This window comes from Salmo trutta, chromosome 14, assembly GCF_901001165.1.
Source record: "Salmo trutta chromosome 14, fSalTru1.1, whole genome shotgun sequence".
Taxonomy (NCBI): domain Eukaryota; kingdom Metazoa; phylum Chordata; class Actinopteri; order Salmoniformes; family Salmonidae; genus Salmo; species Salmo trutta.
Window position 1 is genome coordinate 66,593,664 of NC_042970.1, and position 23,473 is coordinate 66,617,136.

General features: G+C 41.9%; 1 protein-coding gene across 10 annotated transcripts; it reads right to left on the reverse strand.

Annotated features, from left to right (window-relative positions):
* Positions 1 to 346: 346 nt before the first annotated feature.
* LOC115208711 (myomesin-2) lies at positions 347 to 23,463 on the reverse strand. 10 transcript variants are annotated; one of them, XM_029777012.1, is made up of 39 exons: positions 23,342 to 23,463; positions 21,970 to 22,096; positions 20,611 to 20,706; positions 19,841 to 19,976; positions 19,461 to 19,612; positions 18,225 to 18,317; positions 16,921 to 17,009; positions 16,644 to 16,688; positions 15,978 to 16,142; positions 15,553 to 15,714; positions 14,761 to 14,902; positions 14,167 to 14,366; positions 13,973 to 14,026; positions 11,443 to 11,570; positions 11,008 to 11,191; positions 10,771 to 10,788; positions 9,983 to 10,157; positions 8,107 to 8,228; positions 7,867 to 7,884; positions 7,343 to 7,530; positions 6,959 to 7,085; positions 6,638 to 6,813; positions 6,282 to 6,396; positions 5,855 to 6,014; positions 5,657 to 5,763; positions 5,513 to 5,557; positions 5,253 to 5,389; positions 4,782 to 4,926; positions 4,388 to 4,447; positions 3,921 to 3,988; positions 3,522 to 3,635; positions 3,211 to 3,298; positions 3,048 to 3,086; positions 2,592 to 2,697; positions 2,157 to 2,320; positions 1,960 to 1,996; positions 1,731 to 1,753; positions 1,593 to 1,648; positions 347 to 1,388 (listed from the first exon to the last, which is right to left on the reverse strand). In XM_029777012.1, exons 2-39 carry the CDS (start codon positions 22,071 to 22,073, stop codon positions 891 to 893), a joined length of 4,536 nt encoding a protein of 1,511 aa, XP_029632872.1. In that variant the 5' UTR covers positions 22,074 to 22,096; positions 23,342 to 23,463; the 3' UTR covers positions 347 to 890. The 10 variants fall into 10 exon arrangements, with proteins under 10 accessions (XP_029632872.1, XP_029632871.1, XP_029632876.1 ...); XM_029777011.1 differs by having other exon boundaries at positions 13,973 to 14,032; XM_029777016.1 differs by lacking the exon at positions 10,771 to 10,788.
* Positions 23,464 to 23,473: the final 10 nt, after the last annotated feature.

The window sequence follows — 23,473 nt, forward strand, 5'->3', positions numbered from 1 at the left end:
CTGTTTGGGGTTTTAGGCAGGGTTTCTGTACAGCACTTTGAGATATCAGCTGATGTAAGAATGGCTATATAAATTTGATTTGATTAGTATTCTTTATAGGTAGAGTTGTTACCCCAAATGTGACCTCTTCTGTGGAGTGTACATTTGTATTAATGTATAATATTTAACATGTCCTTAATACATCTTTGAGGAGAATACCAAAAGGATATTGTGCCATACAGAAGTCCGTATTGTCTAAAGTTATTGGTAAATGACTAAAAGGTCCCTACTTAAAAGAAAGACAATTAGGAGATGAGAGGAGACAAGTGAGGGAAATAAAAATAAAGAATGACAGAAAAAGACAACAGAGGTGATAAATGAGGTTTTATTTCTAACACAAAGCAAAGGGGGAAATGCAACACGGTGCAGACAAACATAACTTCTCTGGCATAGTGACTGCTGTGCGGACGGCACTGGCTGTGTGTCTTCCGTCTGCCCTCTCTGACATCTATTCACCATCCACAGAGAAATGGACACAGACATTCAGACCTGGGCTCAAATACTATTTGAATTCACTTCAAATACTTTAGCTGTGCTTGATTGAGCTTGCCTGTTGCAACGGAAAATTCCGCCCACCTGGCACTTTAGACAGGCTGGTCCCAGGTCTTCAGACATTCCATTATATAGTACAGTATAGTGGAAGGTGCAGCTTTTTCTATGATTAACACTTATGATTAACATCTACTCTGTTCATTTATTTTTTCAACATTTCTTGCCTGTTAAAGCTCAGTGACCAAGACATATGACATCTAAAATGGACACCTCATGTAACAGCTTCTGGTTTCACTCAACTCATGCTATAAAACAGTAGCAGGAAGCCTTCAAGCCTTCTCAGGCATCAACACCCCTGGTTACTTTCTAGGGGGGGTTGGTGACTTGAGAGATCTGGCAGGGCTGGGTGACTTAACACGCCTAGGGGGGGTTGGGGACTTAGGGGTCGGGGTTGGGGATTTGGCGGGGGACCTTAGGGATGGGGTGGGGGACTTAAGAGACGGGGTGGGGGGATGGGGGATGGGGGATTGGGCAGGGGTAGGGGTTTTGGCAGGGGTCTTGGAGGCCAGGGGTGCAGGTGTTGCTCCTCTCCCTCCCATTTTGGGCTCGGGGGGGCTCTCGCCTTGCTTGTAGACGCTCACGGTGATCTCCACGAACTCCCCGCCATATTTGTTCCGTACGTTGATGCTGTACTTGCCGGAATCCTCGGACGTGACGGCGGTGATGGTGAGGCTGGCGAACTTATTGGCCTCAAGCGTTATCTTGGCGTGCTCAGTGGAGACTACCTCATTTTCATTCTTGAACCAGGTGACCTCTGGACTGGGGTCACCCCAGACTGTGCAGGTCAGGCTCAGGGTCTGAAGGGGGACAGAGGACGGTGGAGAGGAGAGGTCAGGGAGTGAGAGGTCAGACGTCAGAGAGACAGAGGTCAGAGAGAAAGATCTCTTAAATATGCACGCAATTCTCAACGAGAGACCATGTATTTTCAATACAGTCACAATCTTATACAAGCATTTGACATCATGATATAAAGTTTGTTCAGAGTGCATAGTATATCCCACCTTCTGCTCCATAATGGTGACCACATCTGGCAGACCACCAACCACTCTACCACGGTCTGAGGATTAGAACAGTCAATTAGTACTTGTTGTCACGTAATCACTTGGATAATATGTATTGTGTAAATATAGTCTACTCACTCTTCTCAGCGAAGGCTGCAGCCCTGAAAGATAACAAAATAATTATATTGTTATAAATCAAGGACTTGGTGTATTACCAAAACATTTGGCAGTGTGTATACGATGAGGACAAATTCTTGGCTTATAAACCCTGTTGAACTTTTAATACTTTGATTGTTAAATGTGTTGCATTTTGCAAAAAAAACTACGAAAAACCATAAGAAGAAAAGCACAGCAATAAGTATCTTACTTGAGTCTCAGGTACTCCTCATAGGCATCAGTATATGCTACAAAAAGACAAATTGACATGATAAGACATAATCTACAAAGACAAGCTAAGTGCAATTTAAAACAATCCTAGTGGTCAAAACTTCTGATTGTAATGACATCATTTCAACATTGTGACATTGTTTTGCCCGCTGGGATTTTTTCTCTCACAATGCTAACCTTGTCCGGAGAGGTCGAATGTGCGAGTGTGGGACTTGGTGGCATCCATAATCTGGATAGAGTAGTGTCCCTTCTCCTTCTCTGATGGCTCCCTGATCTGCATCCAGGCCATCTCAGCTGTGCCGGCGATCCTCATCTTCTCAGACGACGAGATCTTGCTATCCCTAAACAGATATGGTCAGGTTTATTTGTCTAAATGAAACCCTGCGTTGCTGTCTTTCCACAGTTATATTTAAAGGATGGATACTTTAAGTTGAGGTAAGGCCAACAGACAAATCTACCCTACAGTCTAAACTGAAATAAATAAAAATAGTATCTAGAAACATCCATTGATTGACATATGTTAAAGTATGCCTTCAAATCTCATCTCCAAAATGGCTGCATACTGTGTAACCGGCCTTGCTGAGTGTGATGTAGATGATGAGATTTGCGTACTTGTGCAACCAGGCAGTCCTGATCTCCTCTGTGTAGTACTTCATGTAGCACTGGAGCCTGATGCCTTCTGGGGTACACTGAAGCACCAGCTCAGAGGCAGAAGACCCTGAGAGGAAAAGGAGAGGCAGAGACTTCACAACCACACCAACACTAAGTACTTTCACAAGCACACCAACACTAAGTACCTTCACAAGCACACCAACACTAAGTACCTTCACAAGCACACCAACACTAAGTATTTTCACAACCACACCAACACTAAGTACCTTCACAAGTACATCAACACTAAGTGCCTTCACAACCACACCAACACTAAGTACCTTCACAACAATACTAAGTACCTTCACAACAATACTAAGTACACTCACAACAATACTAAGTACCTTCACAACCACAACAATGCAAAGGAGAACATCAATATTTTTCCTAGCAGGTGTTTTGATACAAAGTACATACCAGCAATGTGGGCAATGGCGTTGATAATATCGTCAAACACTGCAAATCAAAAACAGAATATTTGTAGAAAGAGGAATTCATTTTCAATACCTCCTGATAAAGGAAATGATATTGTATCAATAATCAGATTACAGATCATGGAGATCCTGGAGCAGGAGTGTACCTTGGCCCGAAATGTCAAAGACAGAAGTGTCTTTCCCTCTGTCATCACTGAGTTTAGCTTTGTAATGGCCCTGGTCTTTTCTGGAGAACTGAAGAAAAAAGGTACTATTTACTGAGATTATATTATCAATTCAGAAAAATCTTGCAATATTTTAGATATTATCGTGATCTTGGAACAAAAAACGATACTGTGGGAAATTGAAAAATAGGGTCGATATTAATATAAGAAAATGACAGCAAAAAAAAAGAGTTCTCTTGAGCAGATGTATTCCTTGTGCAGTCATTGCTTTCAAGGTTCACAGCAGTAGTTACCAAGGAGATGGGGAGAGCAACGGATCCAGACATCACGTTAGGAGGGGTCTCCGGAACAATCTCCTCCTCATCCTTGAACCAGTGGAACACAGTCTCTTTCTTCACATTGGCAACCTGAGACACGAGCACATACAGAATACAATCTGTCCTGCCACTTTTAAATCACTGCAAAGCCTAGTAAAATGCATGAGCTGAAGCACACCCAAACATGTCTGTAGAGGTTCTGACTAACAGAGAGTAAACTGTAGAAAAATGAAGTCCCACAAACTATATATGCTCCCAACAATTTAATGGGTAAACAGCAAAGTAACAATGATTACAAATGTGTACACAGTTTCAACCTGAAGTAAATAGATATCTGTAACCACAATAACAAGTCCTAGAAAACGTGTTTGTTACCTTGCAGACGAGCAGAACAGTACAATCGTCATCCACATGGTAGGAAAGGTACTCAGCAAAGTGGGGACCTAAACATGATAAAAAATATTAAAATTTTTTCAACTATTATCACAATATACAGTACATTTCTACATTTACGTAATTTAGCATAACTGTAAGTCGCTCTTATCCAGAGCGACTTACAGTATTGAGTGCATACATTTTTCATACTGGTCCCCCATGGGAATCGAACCAACAACCCTGGCGTTGCAAGCACCATGCTCTACCAACTGAACCACATGGGACCAGTACAAACGTAATCTACAGCGCAATCTGAAATGTTGATTATCAAACTAACAGACCAGCTGATTACTAATGTATGATACCAAGACAACAAAGTCTTCACTTTCTTGTTGAAAAATTACACAAACTTTCATACTATCGATTAAATATGTGCCATCAATCATCTGTGTACTAGGATAGAATACCTTGTTTCCTGATGTGCTCTGACCTCTGGAACTCAGCCTCCTTCAAGGCAGCCTTGAACACTGAGAACAGAACACAACAATGTCAGTACTTAACCTAATACCCAACCTCTTACACTCTAGCACCATAGCCTTATAGTAAAGAAGAAAATGCTTACTATTATCATATGTGTATATCAGACTTCGGTTCAAACACTATTTGAAATCTATCAAATCATTTTAGTGTTTGCTTTAGTCTACCTGGATTGCCAGATGGGCTGAGTTTGTGTTTTTATTGACTATTCTATTGGTCCTATTGCGCCAGGAAACTGAATCAAGCCCAGATAAAGTATTTCAAATCATTTCAAATAGTATTTGAACCCAGGTCTGACGTACTGTATTTTAAATCCCCTCTCACCATCTCCCACCAGGACCAGAGAGCTCTGGTTCTTGGCTCTGCCGTCGTGGATCTGGACGGTGTAGGTGGCCTCGCTGGCCTTGGAGAAGTGATCCACAGTCATCTGGATCACCCCGGTGTTCACGTCATGGCTGATCTTGTGGCTCTGTGGAACATACAAAACACATATCATCATTATGTCAGGCATGTTTCTTAATAACTATTACCTTTACGTTTCACTGTTTATATGTTCCATATGATTATGTCTCATGTTATTTGTTATTTATATTCACACTGCATAATTGCCCGTTATGGGATGAATAAAATATTATTGAATTCAATTCATCAGTGAAATTCAGAGTACAGAAAAAGGCATCATGTTTACATGCATTTAAAAAAAAAAATCTGTTGCTTTGTTAACTGTACTATATAGTACACCTTTCTTTTCCTTGATTAAAAAGCTATGTTTAAGGTTGTCGGTTTGGCACCTACATCACTGCTGGTGACCTCCTTGTCATTGACAATGAACCTATAGTTGACGGCGGGTGACATCTTGAGGCACTGCAGCCAGAAACGCACGTGGCCCTTCTCTAGAACCTCATAGTTCAGTTGGTGCTTCAGTGGGACAACTGGATGAAGAAACCAACAAAGAAAGGATCAATTCTCAAGGGATATTTGTTGTGGTATTGTGAGAAGATTCCTATGTGACACTTCACCCCTGACAAAGATGCATATTGAAGGATAATACTCACTTGGATGTCTGATGTTGTAGCTGAGTTCCAGCATGGTGTTCAGGGCTGCAAGATAAATTCAAGAATGAAGAATATCGGTATAAACTTTGACAAGAAACATATCTATATTTTTAAATCTGAGTCTAGGGGTGTTTCCAAACCTACCATCCTCTGTCACGGTGTGGCTAGCAGAAACTCCATCGGTGTCAGTCACATGCACAGAGAAGGCACCCAAATCACTTACGTCTGGATTGACGAAAGTCAGTTTAGAGCTGGAAAAGAAATGAATGTTGAAACAGATTATGTTGACAAAAATCTTCAGTGTGGTTGTGTGGTCAATAAAGACATAAAAAACCCACTTACTGTTTGCCCTTCGTTTCTATGGAGACTCTTGTACAGTCACTGATTTCTTTGTAGTTCTTAGACCAAGCAAAGTTGGAGGTCTCAGAAATCTCACAGGCCTCGAATGACAGGAAAATATCACCAGTGTCCTCATCCACTCCACACTGGATCTCCTGGGTGCCTTAACACATGAAAACAGACAAAATAATAACCTTTATTGCTGAGTGGTGGAGAGGAAATGTTACATATTATGCATCAGCAAAACTGTTCAAACCAAAAGCTAATGAAAACCCTGCTCAAAACCAATGGAGGTGTGTGTGTGTCATATGTTCCTACACCAAAACCTTTCAAACACAAATCACTCACACAAATCCAACAGGCTATATCAGACTGAAGTTGTCAAACAGTAAATACAGTTGTCATATAGCTGTCCTTTAACTGATATTACCTGGCAGAGCCTTGGCAAACACTGGCTCAGATGTCTGGGAGGCCTTTCCTACTCCCTCAGCATTGACAGCCTTCACTTTGAACGTATACTCTGCTCCTGCCTCCAGACCAGTCACCTATACCGCGCCAACAAATCATTACATCCATGAAACATTTCATTGTTCATTGTGGACCGAATCCTAACTTGAGTTACATGAGCACAACATCAAGTTTAATGAACCTTTCTATATCAATACATGATTCAAACTACATTTTTGAGTTTGACGCACACATATTACAAGATTCCATATTCAAACTCTGCAGAGATGATGTGAATCATCATGTCTGCAGGTCTACATGCTGTAGCTGCTTGTTTACCTGCAGGTAACAGTGGCCAATAGCCTCTTCATTCAGGGGGTGGTAGTGATGGCCCTTCTTGGCCATCTCCACGATGTATCCAGTGACGGCACTGGCGCCAGTGTAGACAGGGGCCTTCCACAGGATGACGAGGGAGTCACCTCTGACCTCTCTGAAGGCCAAGTCATAGGCTGGACCTAAAGGTCAAAGGTCAAACAGTAACCTTGCACAATCTCACTGCCCATAGCTGGAACATTATTCAAATTAAATAACTTACAGGGACATTATACAGTACCGCAATACTAATGATAAAAAATACTCATGTTAAGATGGTTACTTTACCAGGTACTGCAGAAGTCCAGGCCTCACACTTCAGAGGTGTGCTGGGAGCAGAGGGCACGCCAACACCTGCCAGGTTCCCAGCCTGGACCTTAAACTCATAGAAGGTTCCCTCCGTCAGACCATCAACCTGAAGAGAAGGGGACAATAATGAGACAGGGACACAAATATATCCAATATTTTCAACAGTGTTGCTACAAGTAGCTACGTATTTGCTATTGATTTTGAATGGCAAAGTTGTACTATAGATCTAATCTATTATTTAGATGCAGAGGGAAGAGTACATACTGTTCACACTATCAACACCGCAGTTATTAAACCATTATGTATGAAGAACCAAACCTATTTATCCTAACCAGATGCCACTTCTGACACCACGTGACGTACCGTGTAGGTCCTGGTCTTGGTAGGGGCAGAGTTGACCTCCTTCCAGGCCAGGCTGTCTGCATCACGCTTGTCGACGTAGTAGGCGTTGATCTTGGAGCCACCGCGGTGCTTGGGACTGTTCCAGGCAATGATCATAGAGGCTCCGTCACAGCTCAGCATGGTGATGCCATGAGGTGCACTGGGAGTCGCTGTGGCACAGAGTCACACAGGTAAACTCAGAATACCTTTCCATCATGTAAAATTGACCAGTTTTTCATTTCAAACTGACATTTGTTTATATGGGATTTGTCATACAGTTGCATGAGTTTGTTATACAGTGATATAGTGGTTAAACTGTGTGTACAAAATGGTGGGTGATTTGAAAGGAAACACACGATAATACTGTGATACTCTGACAAGAGGTCAGAGCACAGATACAGCAAAAGTTGGGGGAAGGGACAGTGAATAAGTCTGGTGGTGAACCTGTTCAGGAGCAAAACAGTGCATTAAAACACCCCTAGATAGCAGAACAACTTAATACATACCATACTCCACTCCCCTCTCTAGATGAAACAATAAAATCATTCATATTTAGCATTGGACAGAGGAAAATAGTCAAAGTTAAGTATTGATAGTAAGGCAATACTGCTTGCTCTTTGGGGGTCTACTTAAGGTTACTGTAAAGCACTTTACACTGTTGGTGTAAAAAGGGTTTTATAAATAAAATTGTATTAATTGATTGCAATCCTGCATTTCTTATGTGGCAATATTCTATTGATACTTACTGAGGGCGGGCTCCACAGCAATAGGAGTAGACTCCTGGGACTCATCACTGAGGCCATAGACGTTGACAGCCTGGACACGGAACACATAGGTCTCCCCCGGGGTCAGTCCATGGACCAGAAACCTAAAACAGTGCAATTAAACATGATCATCTATACGTCTTGAATTGAAGGTGGTATTGCTGACTCTAAGACCTGGACAATATATCCAGTGCCTTCGGAAAGTATTCCGACCCCGTGGTTCCAAACTTAAACAGGTTTTTAGAATTTTTGCAAATGTATAAAAAGTACAAAACTGAAATATAACATTTGCATAAGTATTCAGACCCTTTACTCAGTACCTTGTTGAAGCACCTTTGGCAGTGATTACAGTCTTGAGTCTTCTTGGGGATGACGCTACAAGCTTCGCACACCTGTACTTGGGGAGTTTATCACATTGTTCTCTGCAGATCCCTCAAAGCTCTGTCAGGTTGGATGGGGAGAGTCGCTGCACAGTTATTTTCAGGTCTCTCCAGAAATGTTTGATTGGGTTCAGATCGGGGCTCTGGCTGGGACACTCAAGGACATTCAGAGACTTGTCCCGAAGCCACTCCTGCATTGTCTTGGCTGTGTGTTTAGGGTCGTTGTCCTGTTGGAAGGTGAACCTTCGCCCCAGTCTGAGGTCCTGAGCGCTCTGGAGCAGGTTTTCATCTAGGATCTCTCTGTACTTTGCTCCGTTCATCTTTCCCTCGATCCTGACTAGTCTCCCAGTCCCTGCCGCTGAAAAACATTCCCACAGCATGATACTGCCACCACCATGCTTGACCATAGCGATGGTGCCAGGTTTCCTCCAGATGTGACGCTTGGCATTCAGGCCAAAGTGTTCAATATTGGTTTCATCCGACCAGAGAATGGTCTGAGAGTATTTAGGTGCCTTTTGGCAAACTCCAAGCGGGCTGTCATGTGCCTTTTACTGAAGAAGCCTTTGGCTTCTGTTTGGCCACTCTACCATAAAGGCCTGATTGGTGGAGTGCTGCAGAGATGGTTGTCCTTCTGGAACGTTCTCCCATATCCACAGAGGAACTCTAGAGGTCTGTCAGAGTGACCATCTGGTTCTTGGTCACCTCCCTGACCAAGGCCCTTCTCCACCGATTGCTCAGTTTGGCCGGGCGGCCAGCTTTAGGAAGAGTCTTGGTGGTTCCAAACTTCTTCCATTTAAGAATGATGGAGGCCACTGTATTCTTGGGGACATTCAATGCTGCATATAATTTTTTTGGTACTCTTCCCCAGATCTGTGTCTCGACACAATCCTGTCTCGGAGCTCTACGGACAATTCCTTCAACCTCATGGCTTGGTTTTTGCGGTGACATGCACTGTCAACTGTGGGACCTTTTATAGACAGTTGCCCCAATTGAATTTACCACAGGTGAACGCCAATCAAGTTGTAGAAAAATCTCAAGGATGATCAATGGAAACAGGATGCACCTGAGCTCAATTTCCAGTCTCATAGCAAAGGGTCTGAGTACTTATGTAAATAAGATGTTTTTTTTTTTTTATGCATTTGCAAAAATTTCAAAAAAACTGTTTTTGCTTTGTCATTATGGGGTATTGTGTGTAGATTGCTGAGGATTTGTTTTTATTTCATACATTTTAGAATAAGGCTGTAATGTAACAAAATGTGGAAAAAGTCAAGGGGTCTGAATACTTTCCAAAGGCACTGTAGGTGACAGGATTTTTCCAAATCAGTGTCTCGTTTGCAAAGATTTTGTTTCTGGATTATTCTCAAGCCAGAGGGCTGTCACACTACATTCACTGTCCTTTAATAACATATCTAATATTAAATCACTGCAGTAGCTTGAATAGATAACTAGTAGACAAACGTATATGTTTAAATGGCTACCTGGTGTTCTTGTAGGGCTTATGGTTGCATGGGGCCCAGGTCTTTGATCCCACCAAAGAGGCGTCTATGTAGTACCCCATGAGGTGGTTGGGGTGTTTGGGGGGGTCCCACTGCACAAACACGGAGGACTTGGTGTTCCTGGTGGCAACCACCTGACCAGGAGCGGAGGGAACACCTACACAGGCAAAACACATGCATGTTGGGGACTGGAGATATTGAATTGATATATCATTACTACACAGTAACAGAGTATACGAGCTTAGGAGTTAGAAATACACACATCTTCAATTTAATCTTCAAATAAATGATCGTCATCATTTATAAACACCTTCATTCAAGATGGGATACCCGACGTGGTACAATGTTATGAGGAGATACAGAAATATAAAGAACAATGAACACAATAACCATTCTGTAAACCAGTAGACTATATTCCACAAAACATACCTTCAGCAAGGGATGACAGAGGCATTCTTTTCAGTTGTGATGATACATGATGTCATGCATCTTTCATTTAGGGAGTTCGTGTCAGACAAGAGTGTACTATTATCAATCATGAATATTGTGGGGACGAAACGTATTTTGGGATTGTGATGTTAGGGTGAGGATACTGTAGGATTTTATGTGACTTAATCATGCCCATCATTGGTAGTTAGTTTCTCCAAAATACTAACAGGGGTGAAAGACCGATTTGTGATTGTGACATTACAGGAATGTGATAGTCACATGACATAAATCTCAGTGCATTTAAAATAAGAGATAAATGCTGGGCTTTATATTGTACATACCAACAGGCCGCTCACTACCTGAAACATATGTTAAACAGAGTCTCATTTATCAAAGTAGAATTGGAAGGACTCCTTGACTGTCGCTGTTTGTAAATGCATGTATCATACATTTTGTGTGTGTATGTGTGTACCTGTCTGTGTGTGTGTACACGTCTCTGTGTGTGTGTGTGTGTGTGTGCCTGCCTGTGTTTGTGTGTGTGTGTGTGTGTGTATGTGTGTGCTAAACCCCACTCTTACCATGCTCATCCACCTTTTCGATGGGATCTGTAGGCTTAGAGGCCTCGCTGGCGCCGTACAAGTTCTCAGAATACACACGGAACTGGTACTTTTTCCCGGCATCCAAATCAAAAACGGGGTAGCGAGGGGACTGCAGTTTCACTGCTGTGTTGATCCTCTGCCAAGCCCCAGTGCCTGACACGGACTAGTGGATATTTGGGACGGGAGGGCAAATGAAAGGTAAAGCCTTCTACAACGTCATTGAATCACTAATCTCATTAGTAAAATGCATTTAGCCACATACCTGCCAGCTGTTATTTCTGCCATTTTGCTAAAATATTACTCCACTTTAGACAGATTGAAAGTTGTGAAAAGATAAATGGACTGTCTAATCTATTACAGTTCCTGTACTGAGAGATCTACATAGATGGGAAGGGGAAAGGAGCAGCCACACACCTTCTCAATGATGTACCACAGTGGTGCACGTCCACGAGGGCTGGGGGGTTTCCAGCTCAGCACGATATATGATTTGAATATCTCTGAGGCATGCATATCTGTAGGCTCCCCCGGCAATGTAACGTAACCTATATTGGGATTGAATGGCATTGAACAATACTTCATAACACTTATTATTTGATCAATAATAATTACATCAACATTAAAGTACATTTGGGGTTCATTTATTATTATGGAATTACATTAGGGGTTAGTTAAGATCGCTTTAGTTACAATATTAGCGTCAAGAGTTAGATAATGGGTTAAAAGTTATACAACGCAAAGGATGACATTTGGATATGAAAAATGAAGGATATAAGTTATAAGGAAAATACAGTTGAAGTCGGAAGTTTACATACACTTAGGTTGGAGTCATTAAAACTCATTTTTCGACCACTCCACAAATTTCCTGTTAACAAACTATAGTTTTGGCAAGTCGGTTAGGACATCTACTTTGTGCATGACACAAGTCATTTTTCCGACAATTGTTTACAGAAAGATTATTTCACTTAATCACAATTCCAGTGGGTCAGAAGTTTACATACACTAAATTGACTGTGCCTTTAAACAGCTTGGAAAATTCCAGAAAATTATGTCATGGCTTTAGAAGCTTCTGATAGGCGAATTGTCATCATTTGAGTCAATTGGAGGTGTACCTGTGGATTTATTTCAAGGCCTACCTTCCAACTAACTGCCTCTTTGCTTGACATCATGGGAAAATCAAAAGAAATCAGCCAAGACCTCAGAAAAACATTGTAGACCTCCACAAGTCTGGTTAATCTTTGGGAGCAATTTCCAAATGCCTGAAGGTACCGCGTTCATCTGTACAAACAATAGTACGCAAGTATAAACACCATGGGACCACGCAGCCGTCATACCGCTCAGGAAGGAGACGCGTTCTGTCTTAGAGATGAACGTACTTTGGTGCGAAAAGTGCAAATCAATCCCAGAACAACAGCAAAGGACCTTTTGAAGAAGCTGGAGGAAACAGGTACAAAAGTATCTATATCGACATAACCTGAAAGGCCGCTCAGCAAGGAAGAAGCCACTGTTCCAAAACCGCAATAAAAAAGCTAGACTACAGTTTGCAACTGCACATGGGGACAAAGATCGTACTTTTTGGAGAAATGTCCTCTGGTCTGATGAAACAAAAATAGAACTGTTTGGCCATAATGACCATCGTTATGTTAGGAGGAAAAAGGGGGAGGCTTTGCAAGCCAAAGAACACCATTCCAACCGTTAAGCACGGGGGTGGCAACATCATATTGCGGGGGTGCTATGCTGCAGGAGGGACTGGTGCACTTCACAAAATAGATGACATCATGAGGGAGGAAAATTATGTGTATATATTGAAGCAACATTTCAAGACATCAGTCAGGAAGTTAAAGCTTGGTCGCAAATGGGTCTTCCAAATGGACAATGACCCCAAGCATTCTTCTGAAGTTGTCGCAAAATGGCTTAAGGACAACAAAGTCAAGGTATTGGCGTGGCCATCACAAAGCCCTGACCTCAATCCTATAGAAAATTTGTGGGCAGAACTGAAAAAGTGTGTGCGAGCAAGGAGGCCTACAAACCTGACTCAGTTACACCATCTCTGTCAGGAGGAATGGGCTAAAATTCACCCAACTTATTGTGGGAAGCTTGTGGAAGGCTACCTGAAACGTTTGACCCAAGATAAACAATTTAAAGGCAATGCTACCAAATACTAATTGAGTGTAAGTAAACTTCTGACCCACTCTAAATGTGATGAAAGAAATAAAAGCTGAAATAAATAATTCTGTCTACTATTATTCTGACATTTCACATTCTTAAAATAAAGTGGTTATCCTAACTAACTGACAGGGAATTTATACTAGGATTAAATGTCAGGAATTGTGAAAAACTGAGTTTAAATGTATTTGGCTAAGGTGTATGTAAACTTCCGACTTCAACTGTAAACGTAATCTACCCATGTTAAATCTAAGTTTAAAGAGCTGGCTTGTTAGTTTCTAATTTATTATGGTGTTCGTCTTACTGTTAAGTCCAGTGTTGTCAATGAAGTTTCTTAGAAAAGTTTTTATTCATTCTTATTATGAAGTTTTGATATTAATATGACTACTATCATTAGAGTTGTTACTATGGCAATACCAAAGTCCAATCTAAAAGCAGGAGGTGAGCAGGAAGCGCGAGGGTTTATTGATTAATAATGATGAGACAATAAGGGGAGAAATCCTTCAACTTCTCCTTTAAGGTACTGAGAACACAAGTATTTATGTGTACATATATTCATGTGTATAGTATTGTATATTGTAAGGGCTTTTGCCGATACAATATATTCAACAGGTATTTGCTTTTATGGATATTGGTCAGTTCTGGAAATGTTGTGGATATGTTGATTTTAATGCTGTGTGGACGGTTAATTTGTTATCCAGTGTTTTTGTTTAATAGATGACAGGAATAGAATAGACGCAACACAGTCTTTTGGACCGTTACTATTGTTGGCATACTCTACCTTCCAGGTCATCATCTTTAATCACTACTTCATGTTTCCCATCCAGTTTAATCACTGTTACAAAAGAGGGAAAAACAGAAAAGTCATGTATGACACAATCTGCTGGCTGATATTTCACCCAAAAATATAAATTCAAAAATGTCCTTTGAGTATGCACTCAAGTAGACATCATGAGTGTGTGTGTGGTTATGTACCTTGCAGTCTCTCTCGCTCAGCTGGGTCCAGGGCAGTCACCTTGTCAGACTCGCGGGATGGTCTGCTGATCCCGGCACTGTTAACAGCCCTGACCCGGAAGTGGTAGGCGTGACCCACGTTCAGGCCGTGCACGGGGTACTTACAGATCTGCACTGGGGCGTCGTTACACTGGGACCAGGTAGCACTACCAGACTCACGTCTGTACAGGAGGAGAAGGAATTACATCATGAACCATTGAATGCATTGATATGTGAAAGTGCTGGTCTGAATGGACATCAACAATGATACTGCAGATGTTTGTAATTCCATCAGTCATTTATCTACTAATCTAATTCGCATGCCTTCGTCACAAGTCTGTTTGGCTCTGTAAGATCCGGTAGCTTCACAAAATCAATTGCTCTACCAGATTAGATCTGAAACATCATGTGACCGTGAAGTTTCTCACAATCATTCCACTGTCTTACACTCTCAATGGCCTTCCTTTATGTCTTCTACATCTTCTAACAACTGCAATCAAATCTGCTTTTATTGACTATTGTTGGAGATTCTGGATGGGAGAGTCTAACGTAAGGTCCTAAATGACTAAAACTGACTTGTCCACAAAGTATCCGGTGATGGCAGCCTCGTTGGTGGTGTTCGGGGGTTTCCAGGCAACCAGGACGTAGTCCGAGTTGATGTCAAATGCCTTGACGCTGATTGGTGCACCGGGTGCTCCGGCCACAGAGGGAGCAGCATCTGGGGAATAAGGAAGAGAATAAGGGGGTGGGAATGTAGAGAATAAGGAGACAAAGTAGCAATACTGTATAAGTCACTTGGGTTAACACATGCAAATATGTATGGAATTACAAACTGAATATAGTATGTAAAATGCCTAGAGCATATCTTTGTGTTGAGTCTGGCCTGAAGTTTAAAGGGCCCGTTGGAACTGTCATTTACCACTAAATGTTTCTTAACAATAAACCTCAAATCTGGTATTGTTTCTAATGTATATCATTCTAGTAAACATCCTTTCCTTTCTAATGTATAACATTAAATAGTATTTGTCAAATATAAATATGTTGTTTCTACACTCTTAGAAAAACGTGTTCCAAAAGGGTTCCCCATACGAGAACCGTTTTTTTTGTTCCAAGTAGAACCGTTTTCGTTTTGGGTTTCATGTAGAACCTTCTGTACAAAGGGCTCTACATGGAACCCAAAAGGGTTCTACCTGGACCCAAAGTGGTTCTACCTGCAACCAAAAAGGACTCTTCAAAGGGTTCTCCTATGGAGACAGCAGAAGAACCCTTTAAGGCTCTAGATAGCATCTTTTTTTCTAAGAGTGTATGCTGCTTTATTGTCAAATTATAATATTATCACTTAATTATTATAAGACCATATGACTTTACCTTTCACAAAGAGGTAAGCGCTATGCTCGGTGGTGCCGTCCTTCGTCCACATGCGGAGGGTGTACAGACCCTCATCATCCTTTGCCAGGTGGGGCAAAGTCAAAGTCGCAGCGCCCCCACCAACCTTAATCTCAGCCAACTTCCCTGCCTTCAGCAGTTTATCTGATCAACAACAGAGACGGAATAACAACACTTTATCTAGTACTTCGTGGTTGTTGAGAGGTGACCGTAAGAACATGGATAGCATCTGTAGAATGTTTTCAAAAACTGTTCCTTCATTCTATGTCATACTGTAATATGCTGGGCTGTGCTGTACGGACATGTGCTGTGAATTAAGATGTGCTTTTTACACAATGTACTGTATGGCTCTCCTGTGTTGTGCTGTATTGTGATGATGTATCATTGAGTAATGTTCACTCGCTCACCATCTCTGTACCACTGGGCCAGTGGTGGTACGTTGGGCAGATCAGGGACCACCACCATGGTACACACCAGACTAATGGAACCTCCCTCTGTTCCGAACGACACTCCAAACCTATCCAGCATGGTGATCTCCAGCTTACTGTGGTGGATCACAGTCAGGTGGGGCACTGAGGAGAAGACAAGGACAGCACATGCTAATATACTAGTAAATCTCAAGTATACCAATAATGCCCTATAGTACTTACTATGATCTGTGTTAACCAAACACTTAAACAACATATACCTATATCAGTATGTAATACATACAGATATTGTGTATCTGTGGATGAAGAAATGTCTGTGTGATATGTAAACAAACCATATTAGCACAGTCCAATATTATCATGGTTGATGTGTTAGTAAATGTTTGTTGTATTGTGACATTGTAAGGTCCTTCAGTGTGTGTTGAATATAAGTCACCCCTTGTTTTCATTCGCTGACTGTCTCAGGGCCAGAACAACACAAAGTCACGCTCACAATAGTTTCCAGTGCTTATCAGGCCACTTAGATAGACACTGTTATTTGTGGCCTCTGATCTCAAGCAAAGCCTGCCATGTCTGGGCCCCACTCCAGCAGCACTGGGCTGGTTCTCAACCCACCCTCCTCCTCAAACCACACTTTCCTCTCACCTTGACCAAAAAGCTGGCAGGACCCATAGGCTCCTCCTGCTGGTCCTAAGAGGAATATAAATTATTTTTAGAAATGGAAGAAGGAACATTATATTCAAAAATGAAAAACTTCATTCAGATTCATATGCTATGGGTGTTTGTTGTGTTGGAGAGTGACACTTGAGGGAACTTTTAATAGCAGTTCAAATCCTTCAGTGCAAATACTTCAAAGAGAGAGAGAGAGAGAGAGAGAGAGAGAGAGAGAGAGAGAGAGAGAGAGAGAGAGAGAGAGACTCACTCTTGACAATGACAGAGGCCTTGCTGGTAGTTGAGCCATGGGAGTTCGTTGCCACGGCGCTGTACTCGGCAGTATCACTCACCATACACCTAAAGTGAAGGAAATTAGATATTAGTATATTTTGATTTCATTGGCTCAAATAAATGGTACATGTGTATTGTGTTGTTCATTATCACTGTTTATACAACAGGTGGGTCTAATCCTGAATGCTGATTGGTTAAAAACTGTTAATGTCATAGGGTGTTATTGGCATTGTGTTAAATGACTTCCGGACTGTGTAACATCCAAGAAATGTATTTAGTTCATAACATCCTCCCCTTCACCTTCATGCCTTTTAAAGGACGACTTTTAATCCCAGTCAAATGTTTGAGAAGGAGGAGACATTGCGTTTTGGAAAGTGATCTCATGGCTTGAGATCGCCGTCGAACAGAAGGCGACGTTCTGAAGCAGCAGAAGGCGTTAAGAAGGCGGCACATCGTGAGGACAGACATTCCCAAGGAGAAACCGAGGGTGAGAATAGAAGAGGAGAAATGTGACCTTCCCCTCTGGAAGTACTATTTTAAAGACGATCCATTTTCCATTTTCCCAGCTGTGGTGATATGGATCTCCGGCCATTTTATTCCCACTGTTACTCTCTTTCTCTTCAAATATTATCAAAGACAACTAACTGATTAAGAGAGGAAAAGAAAGGGGTATGAAAGAGAGCGTGTTGGGGCGGAGGAGGGGGGAAGGGCTAACTTAAACTGCGGTCTCCTTTTTGACCCAGTAACGTAATGACGACGTAGGAGAGCTTCAGTGCAGAGAGCGAGAGAGAGGGGGGAGGAGGAATGAACGGATCGAATGACACGGAGGTCAGCACTTCGGTGTGAACAGCTGAGGCGTCTTGAAGAAGAGAGCCGGGCGGGCCAGCGACACGCAGGCTGTCTTTAGAGGCGGAGCTGGCTTTAGACGAAATAGGAAATGCAACAACCCCCTCCACCCTTCAGGTTCACTGGGTTGCCATTCACTTCCACTGGCAACAGGGAACAACCAAAGGGGGACAATGGGTACTGCCTGACAACAAGTGGAAAAACAACACCTTTTCATAGAGTAGAACAAGGCAAGTGACAATTTCATTTGACGTCAGTAAGTTCAAGAAATGAAACACAATTTAATGTGTGTAATAATGATTTCAAATACTACAGTATGTGAATTGAATTTCGGTTAACGTCCTTAATCAAGTTGAAATGAACCCAAACTTGACCTTGGTCAAATTAAACCAATTAACATGAAAAGAGACAGTGAATTAGAGTGAGGTACACTACCTGCTAATAATCAGACTGTGTACTCCATACTTGCTCTCAATCTTGTACTTTCCTGGGGCACTCAGTGGGTCAACAGGTTTTCCTCCCTTATACCTGAAAATACAAGGCATCAAGTCAGTAAGTGGGTTCTTTTACACCTCAGTATTGATGGAATTCTCTGTACTGACGTGTTTGTAATACGTCTGCTATGTGACATATAACTAATATGGCATAATATTGACATAACTAATATGTTCGCATATTTGACTTTACTTCAATGGTTAAACATCACTATTTTTAACATTTCTAATGAGACCGTGTTGACAGGAAACATTTTTATTTATTTTTCTCCCCGATTTCGTGGTATCCAATTGGTAGTTACAGTCTTCTCTCATCGCAGCAACTCCCGAAGGACTCGGGAGAGGCGAAGGTTGAGAGTCGTGCGTCCTCCAAAACACAACCCAACTAAGCCTCACTGCTTCTTGACACAATGCCCACTTAACTCGGAAGCCAGCCGCACCAATGTGTCAGAGGAAACACCGTACACCTGGTGACCGTGCACGATGGGACAAGGACATCCCTGATGGGAAAACCCTCCCCTAACCCGGACGGCGCTGGGCCAATTGTGCGCCGGCCCATGGGTATCCTGGTCGCGGCCGGCTGCGACAGAGCCTGGACTCGAACCCAGAATCTCTAGTGACACAGCTAACACTGCGATGCAGTGCCTTAGACCACTGCGCCACTCGGGAGGCCATTGACAGGAAACATAAACAAAATATAGCCTAAATATCTGTGAAGTCCCTCCAATAAACAGTGAAATGTGCAGAGACATTTATAGCATTAGACAAGACGAAGGTGCTGGCTGTTGCACAGTGTAATTGGTGCTAATGTGATCATTAACATGGTGCTAATGAGACCCATAAAGTGAGGAAACCTCACTAAAAAGCTCTAATAGACACCATAATGAAGGCCAGCCAAGTACTGTCCCAGAGGAAAATCTGGTTGAAACGTAATTATAACCAGTTTACAACCACAACTGCAGGTAAATGCTCATTAAAAGTGCATTCTAATCCATTGTAGGTAAATGTCGCTAAACTGTCTGTCTATAAATTAAGCAGTTGCTAAGTTGTTGGTAAAACGTGTCACATCTCAAAGACTACATGGCTAATCATAGTAGTTACTAGATGCATACACAATATGGAAACCGATACATAATGAAGTACAACAGTGGTTCAATAAGAGGCGAGCACTTCTAACCATTTGACAATAGGCCTGGGGTGACCGTCTACGGTGCAGAACAGCTTGACAGGAGTCTTCTCCCAGACGGTGTGGGGCCTCAGAGCCACCATGAAGTCAGGGGCCTTGTCCGTGTCCGTACTCGTCATCTTCTTGTGCATCATCTCCTGCACCTGGGGAGAGGCAGTATAGGTTGCATTAGCAAATGAAGGGGAACCTTTCCTCCAGCAGTGATAAGGTTAGTACAGTTAGAAATAGGATAATAGAAACTATAGGCAAAAAGCTATCAAATATTACATATCTGTTAACTGTGGTATTTGCAAACCACAGGGTATCTGATATATGATCCTTTGTCAGCAGCACTGTATATAACATGATCCTTCCACAATCCAGTGTATTACCTCTCTCTTAATCGCAATATTCTCCACTTGGGTCTTTGTGACCACTCTCATCCTGTGGAGCTCCTTCTGAATTGAAGCAAGTCCTTTCCCAACATGACTAGACACTCGCTGGTACTCCTCTATCTCATCGGCGCTCCTACATACATATTCCACAGCAGGAAATATAAGAATTGATATACCGGTACAATATACATTGTTTAATAAAAAACAACAACAACAGATGAACACTTCAACATATTGTCCAGTGTTAGGTCAGATAGGTCCGTTATTAACATCTAACCAACTCATCCTGTATAACAGGGTTCCACAACTGGGGGCTTGTTTTATTTCATTGTTTTTTTCTTCATTGTATAAAAATCTGCCCGCAGCTGAATCTAGTTGATGATCCCTGCTGTATAATGAAACACAGCACATGCACCAGGACACAATTTGGTATATTTGCTGTGTTTTTCAGTCACCATGGTAGCTCCTGGTAGTTTTTGCCTGCAGTCAGCTCTGACTGTGGTTCATATTCCCTTAAACCTAAAACAGCATGACATATCGGCCCTGTCCCGAAACAACCCCTAGCCCCTTCCCTTATGCACTTTATGTAAACCTGAAAGAATTTAATAGGTATGGTAGTAGTTCCATCTTAGTTGGGTGTAGAATTTGCCAAATTGCTTACACCTATCTAATCCTTTCAGATCTACACAAGTGTCTAGGGGTAAGGGCTAGGGATTGTTTCTGTACTGTGCCAATGTAGCTGGGAGACACTGTCCTATTGGACCCACCTCTGCCTGAACGCCGGCACTGTATAGGCTGGTTCAGCCATAGCCTCTGTGGTGTGGGTGTGCTGCACCTGGTTAACTGACTTAGAGCTTGATTTCCTGTGGAGAGAGAGCAGTTGTTAGAGTCATTAGAACAGGTAGACAGGAAGATAAACAAACACTTAGTGCCAGCACTGTTGTGGTGGTACTGTAGTTTTTAAAATGTAAAAACAATTGCAGAATATATTTCATATCAAAAACCAAAAGGGACATAAAAGCTAATAAAGCAATTAATTGAGTGGTTTTCACCTAGATAGTGAGATCATTGGTATTGGACAAAAGTTCACTTTTCAACCTCATTTTCAATATCTCCAGCACAATACCACTTTTAACATATGTGAAAATGGCGCATTTCTACGTTCTGTAGAAAAAAATATTAAGTAAAAAATGTCTATCCGATGATATCATCAAAGTTAAACATTTTAAAAACAGGGATTTTCCAACACTATGATACTCGTGGTGACGTGAGGAACAAGAAAATACCCTCCCTTGGGCTAGAAACTCATTGGCGGTTTAGAAAATCACCGTTTTTTACTTTGAATCCTACCATGTGATGTCACAGAGAACCATTGTTTTTTGTACCTTTCTTCTTGTCTTTTTAACCACAGATCATAGAAATGTGCTGTTTTCACATATATGGACACTGGTTTGGTGCTGGATATGATGAATAGGAGGTTGAAAAGTTACAGAATTGCCCTTTAATTTCTTATCAAATATAACTAGTAAAGAGTCCAGAAACTGGATAGTTTTTTCTTGATGGGTTGGGGTCTAGAATAGAGTTCAGCATATGTTTCAGGCACAGTGAAGCAGTGGCATGCACACTACTCTATGACATAAGACATGGGTTGCATAACAACATCAACATCACGACCTGCTATGACCTGGTCAATAGGTCCCAACACTTAGGCTTCTGCTTGCAGTTTGAGGCTTCATTGGGTACAGTTCTATTTGCCCGCCCCCACTTCAGCACAACAGACTCCTATATCCTTGGAATTGCAGTTTGAAGCACAGCGGATGGCGCAACCACCAATGGGTTGTGGTGGTCTGAGGTTTAGGATGCAGTACTACTAAGGAGCGCTAAAGCAACATCTAGTGGCCTGCTATGACCCTACGACCCTAAAACAAGGAAAAATACATTGTCACAAGCCGCAAAGCATCAGCATGGGGTGGTGGACATTTGATGTTGGAGACCATCTCTTGTCCACTCCAATTCCCTCTACACCAGCACTATGTACATCCACACTATTGTGCTCCAGCTACTGTATTGCCAACAAAAACAGCTTTCTATAGTGCTGCATGTGAGCAATAACACTAATCCCCTACCTTGAAGAGTGCTCCTTGACAACATGCTTAGTAGTGTGAGAGCTGTGATGGCTGACGTGGCTCACATGCTTCTTCTGATTAAAATGCATGACCTTGGTAGCCATGGCTGGAACACTTCAAAAGAAACCTGGTCACAATACCAGGTAGGAGGGGGAGGAGGGAAACGGATTTGTTTACCTTTACTTCACATGCAACTGAACATTGGATATTGTTTGCTGTGTTAATGAGGTTTTCAACATTAGTTTTAGCATTATCAGACACAATAATACTTCCCATTGAGCGCTTTCACGCTGCTATTGTCAACTATAGTTGTCAACTGTTGATGAGAATCTGCAAAGCCTTGGTCCTATCCATGTAGAAGGCAATTCAGGACATGAATATTCCCTTTAATTATCAACTTTTCACATAATTAATGACAACATAGCCTAATCGCAGTGGGCGTACTTATAGGTACACAGGCTTTCTTTGAAGGCTAAAGACTGTCTTTGAAGGCCTCACAAAATGGCTGTCAAAGGACTGATATGCGATGGTTATTATTTCTCCAATAAACTCCAAATACTTGGCTAGAGAATATATCTTTCACATTTTCTGCCTTGCATACTAGTTCTATAATATGTATCCCACAAATGACATGTTCAGGCATAACTTTATGGTTTAAGAGGGGCCATGAATGTTGCCTCCACATACCACCATATCAGCAGGGGTCAGCCCCTCAAATGTTTCACCTTACAGGGAGCACAGCTCATCTATGAATAGCTGAAAGAAGTCTGAAGGCTAATGCACTGGAGAAATATAGTCAAAAGCTACAGAAGAAAATTAGTAGTCTGCACCTTTGGCTGAATGTATGACAATACTAATTGGAAAATAAATTGGCCTAACATAAGCATCCTGATCAATCAATAAATTAATTATTCAACTGCCCCTAAATAGATTCAATACTCAACTTTTTATGTACCCTCCGTATACAGTACACTATCCAGATTTCCAGGATGTGTCTTAGGTATGCACAATCATTAGTTAGGTAGCCTAGATCATCTACTATGAACCAAAATTACGCACCCAAGAAAATAGGTTCAGCGACCTCTTCATTCAAAGGCATGCAATTAGTGCACAGTGGAAGTATAACAGCCTACAGATAAATTCCAACACAACCCTTTATCCCTCACTGGAGACAAATTATCAATCCCCAAAACAACTCCAGACATGTACATATGTCACTCTTTCACTTAGCTTACATGTATGACCCCATATATGACCATTATCAACGTTAATGTACTGGAAATATAAGGTTCCCCTGAAATAAAAATGTCGGATTTATATCGACCCGCTCAATGTAATTATGAAAAAAATAACAGAAAGAAACGCGACTCACCCCTTGAGATTAAAACAGCGCAAAGCGGTAGCAGACGAGCCTGATGCCGCTTGGGAAGCACTTGCTGATGGTAACAAAAATATTACACTCTCACTCAAGGAATGGCTTTCCACGACCACCCCATGTATGGAT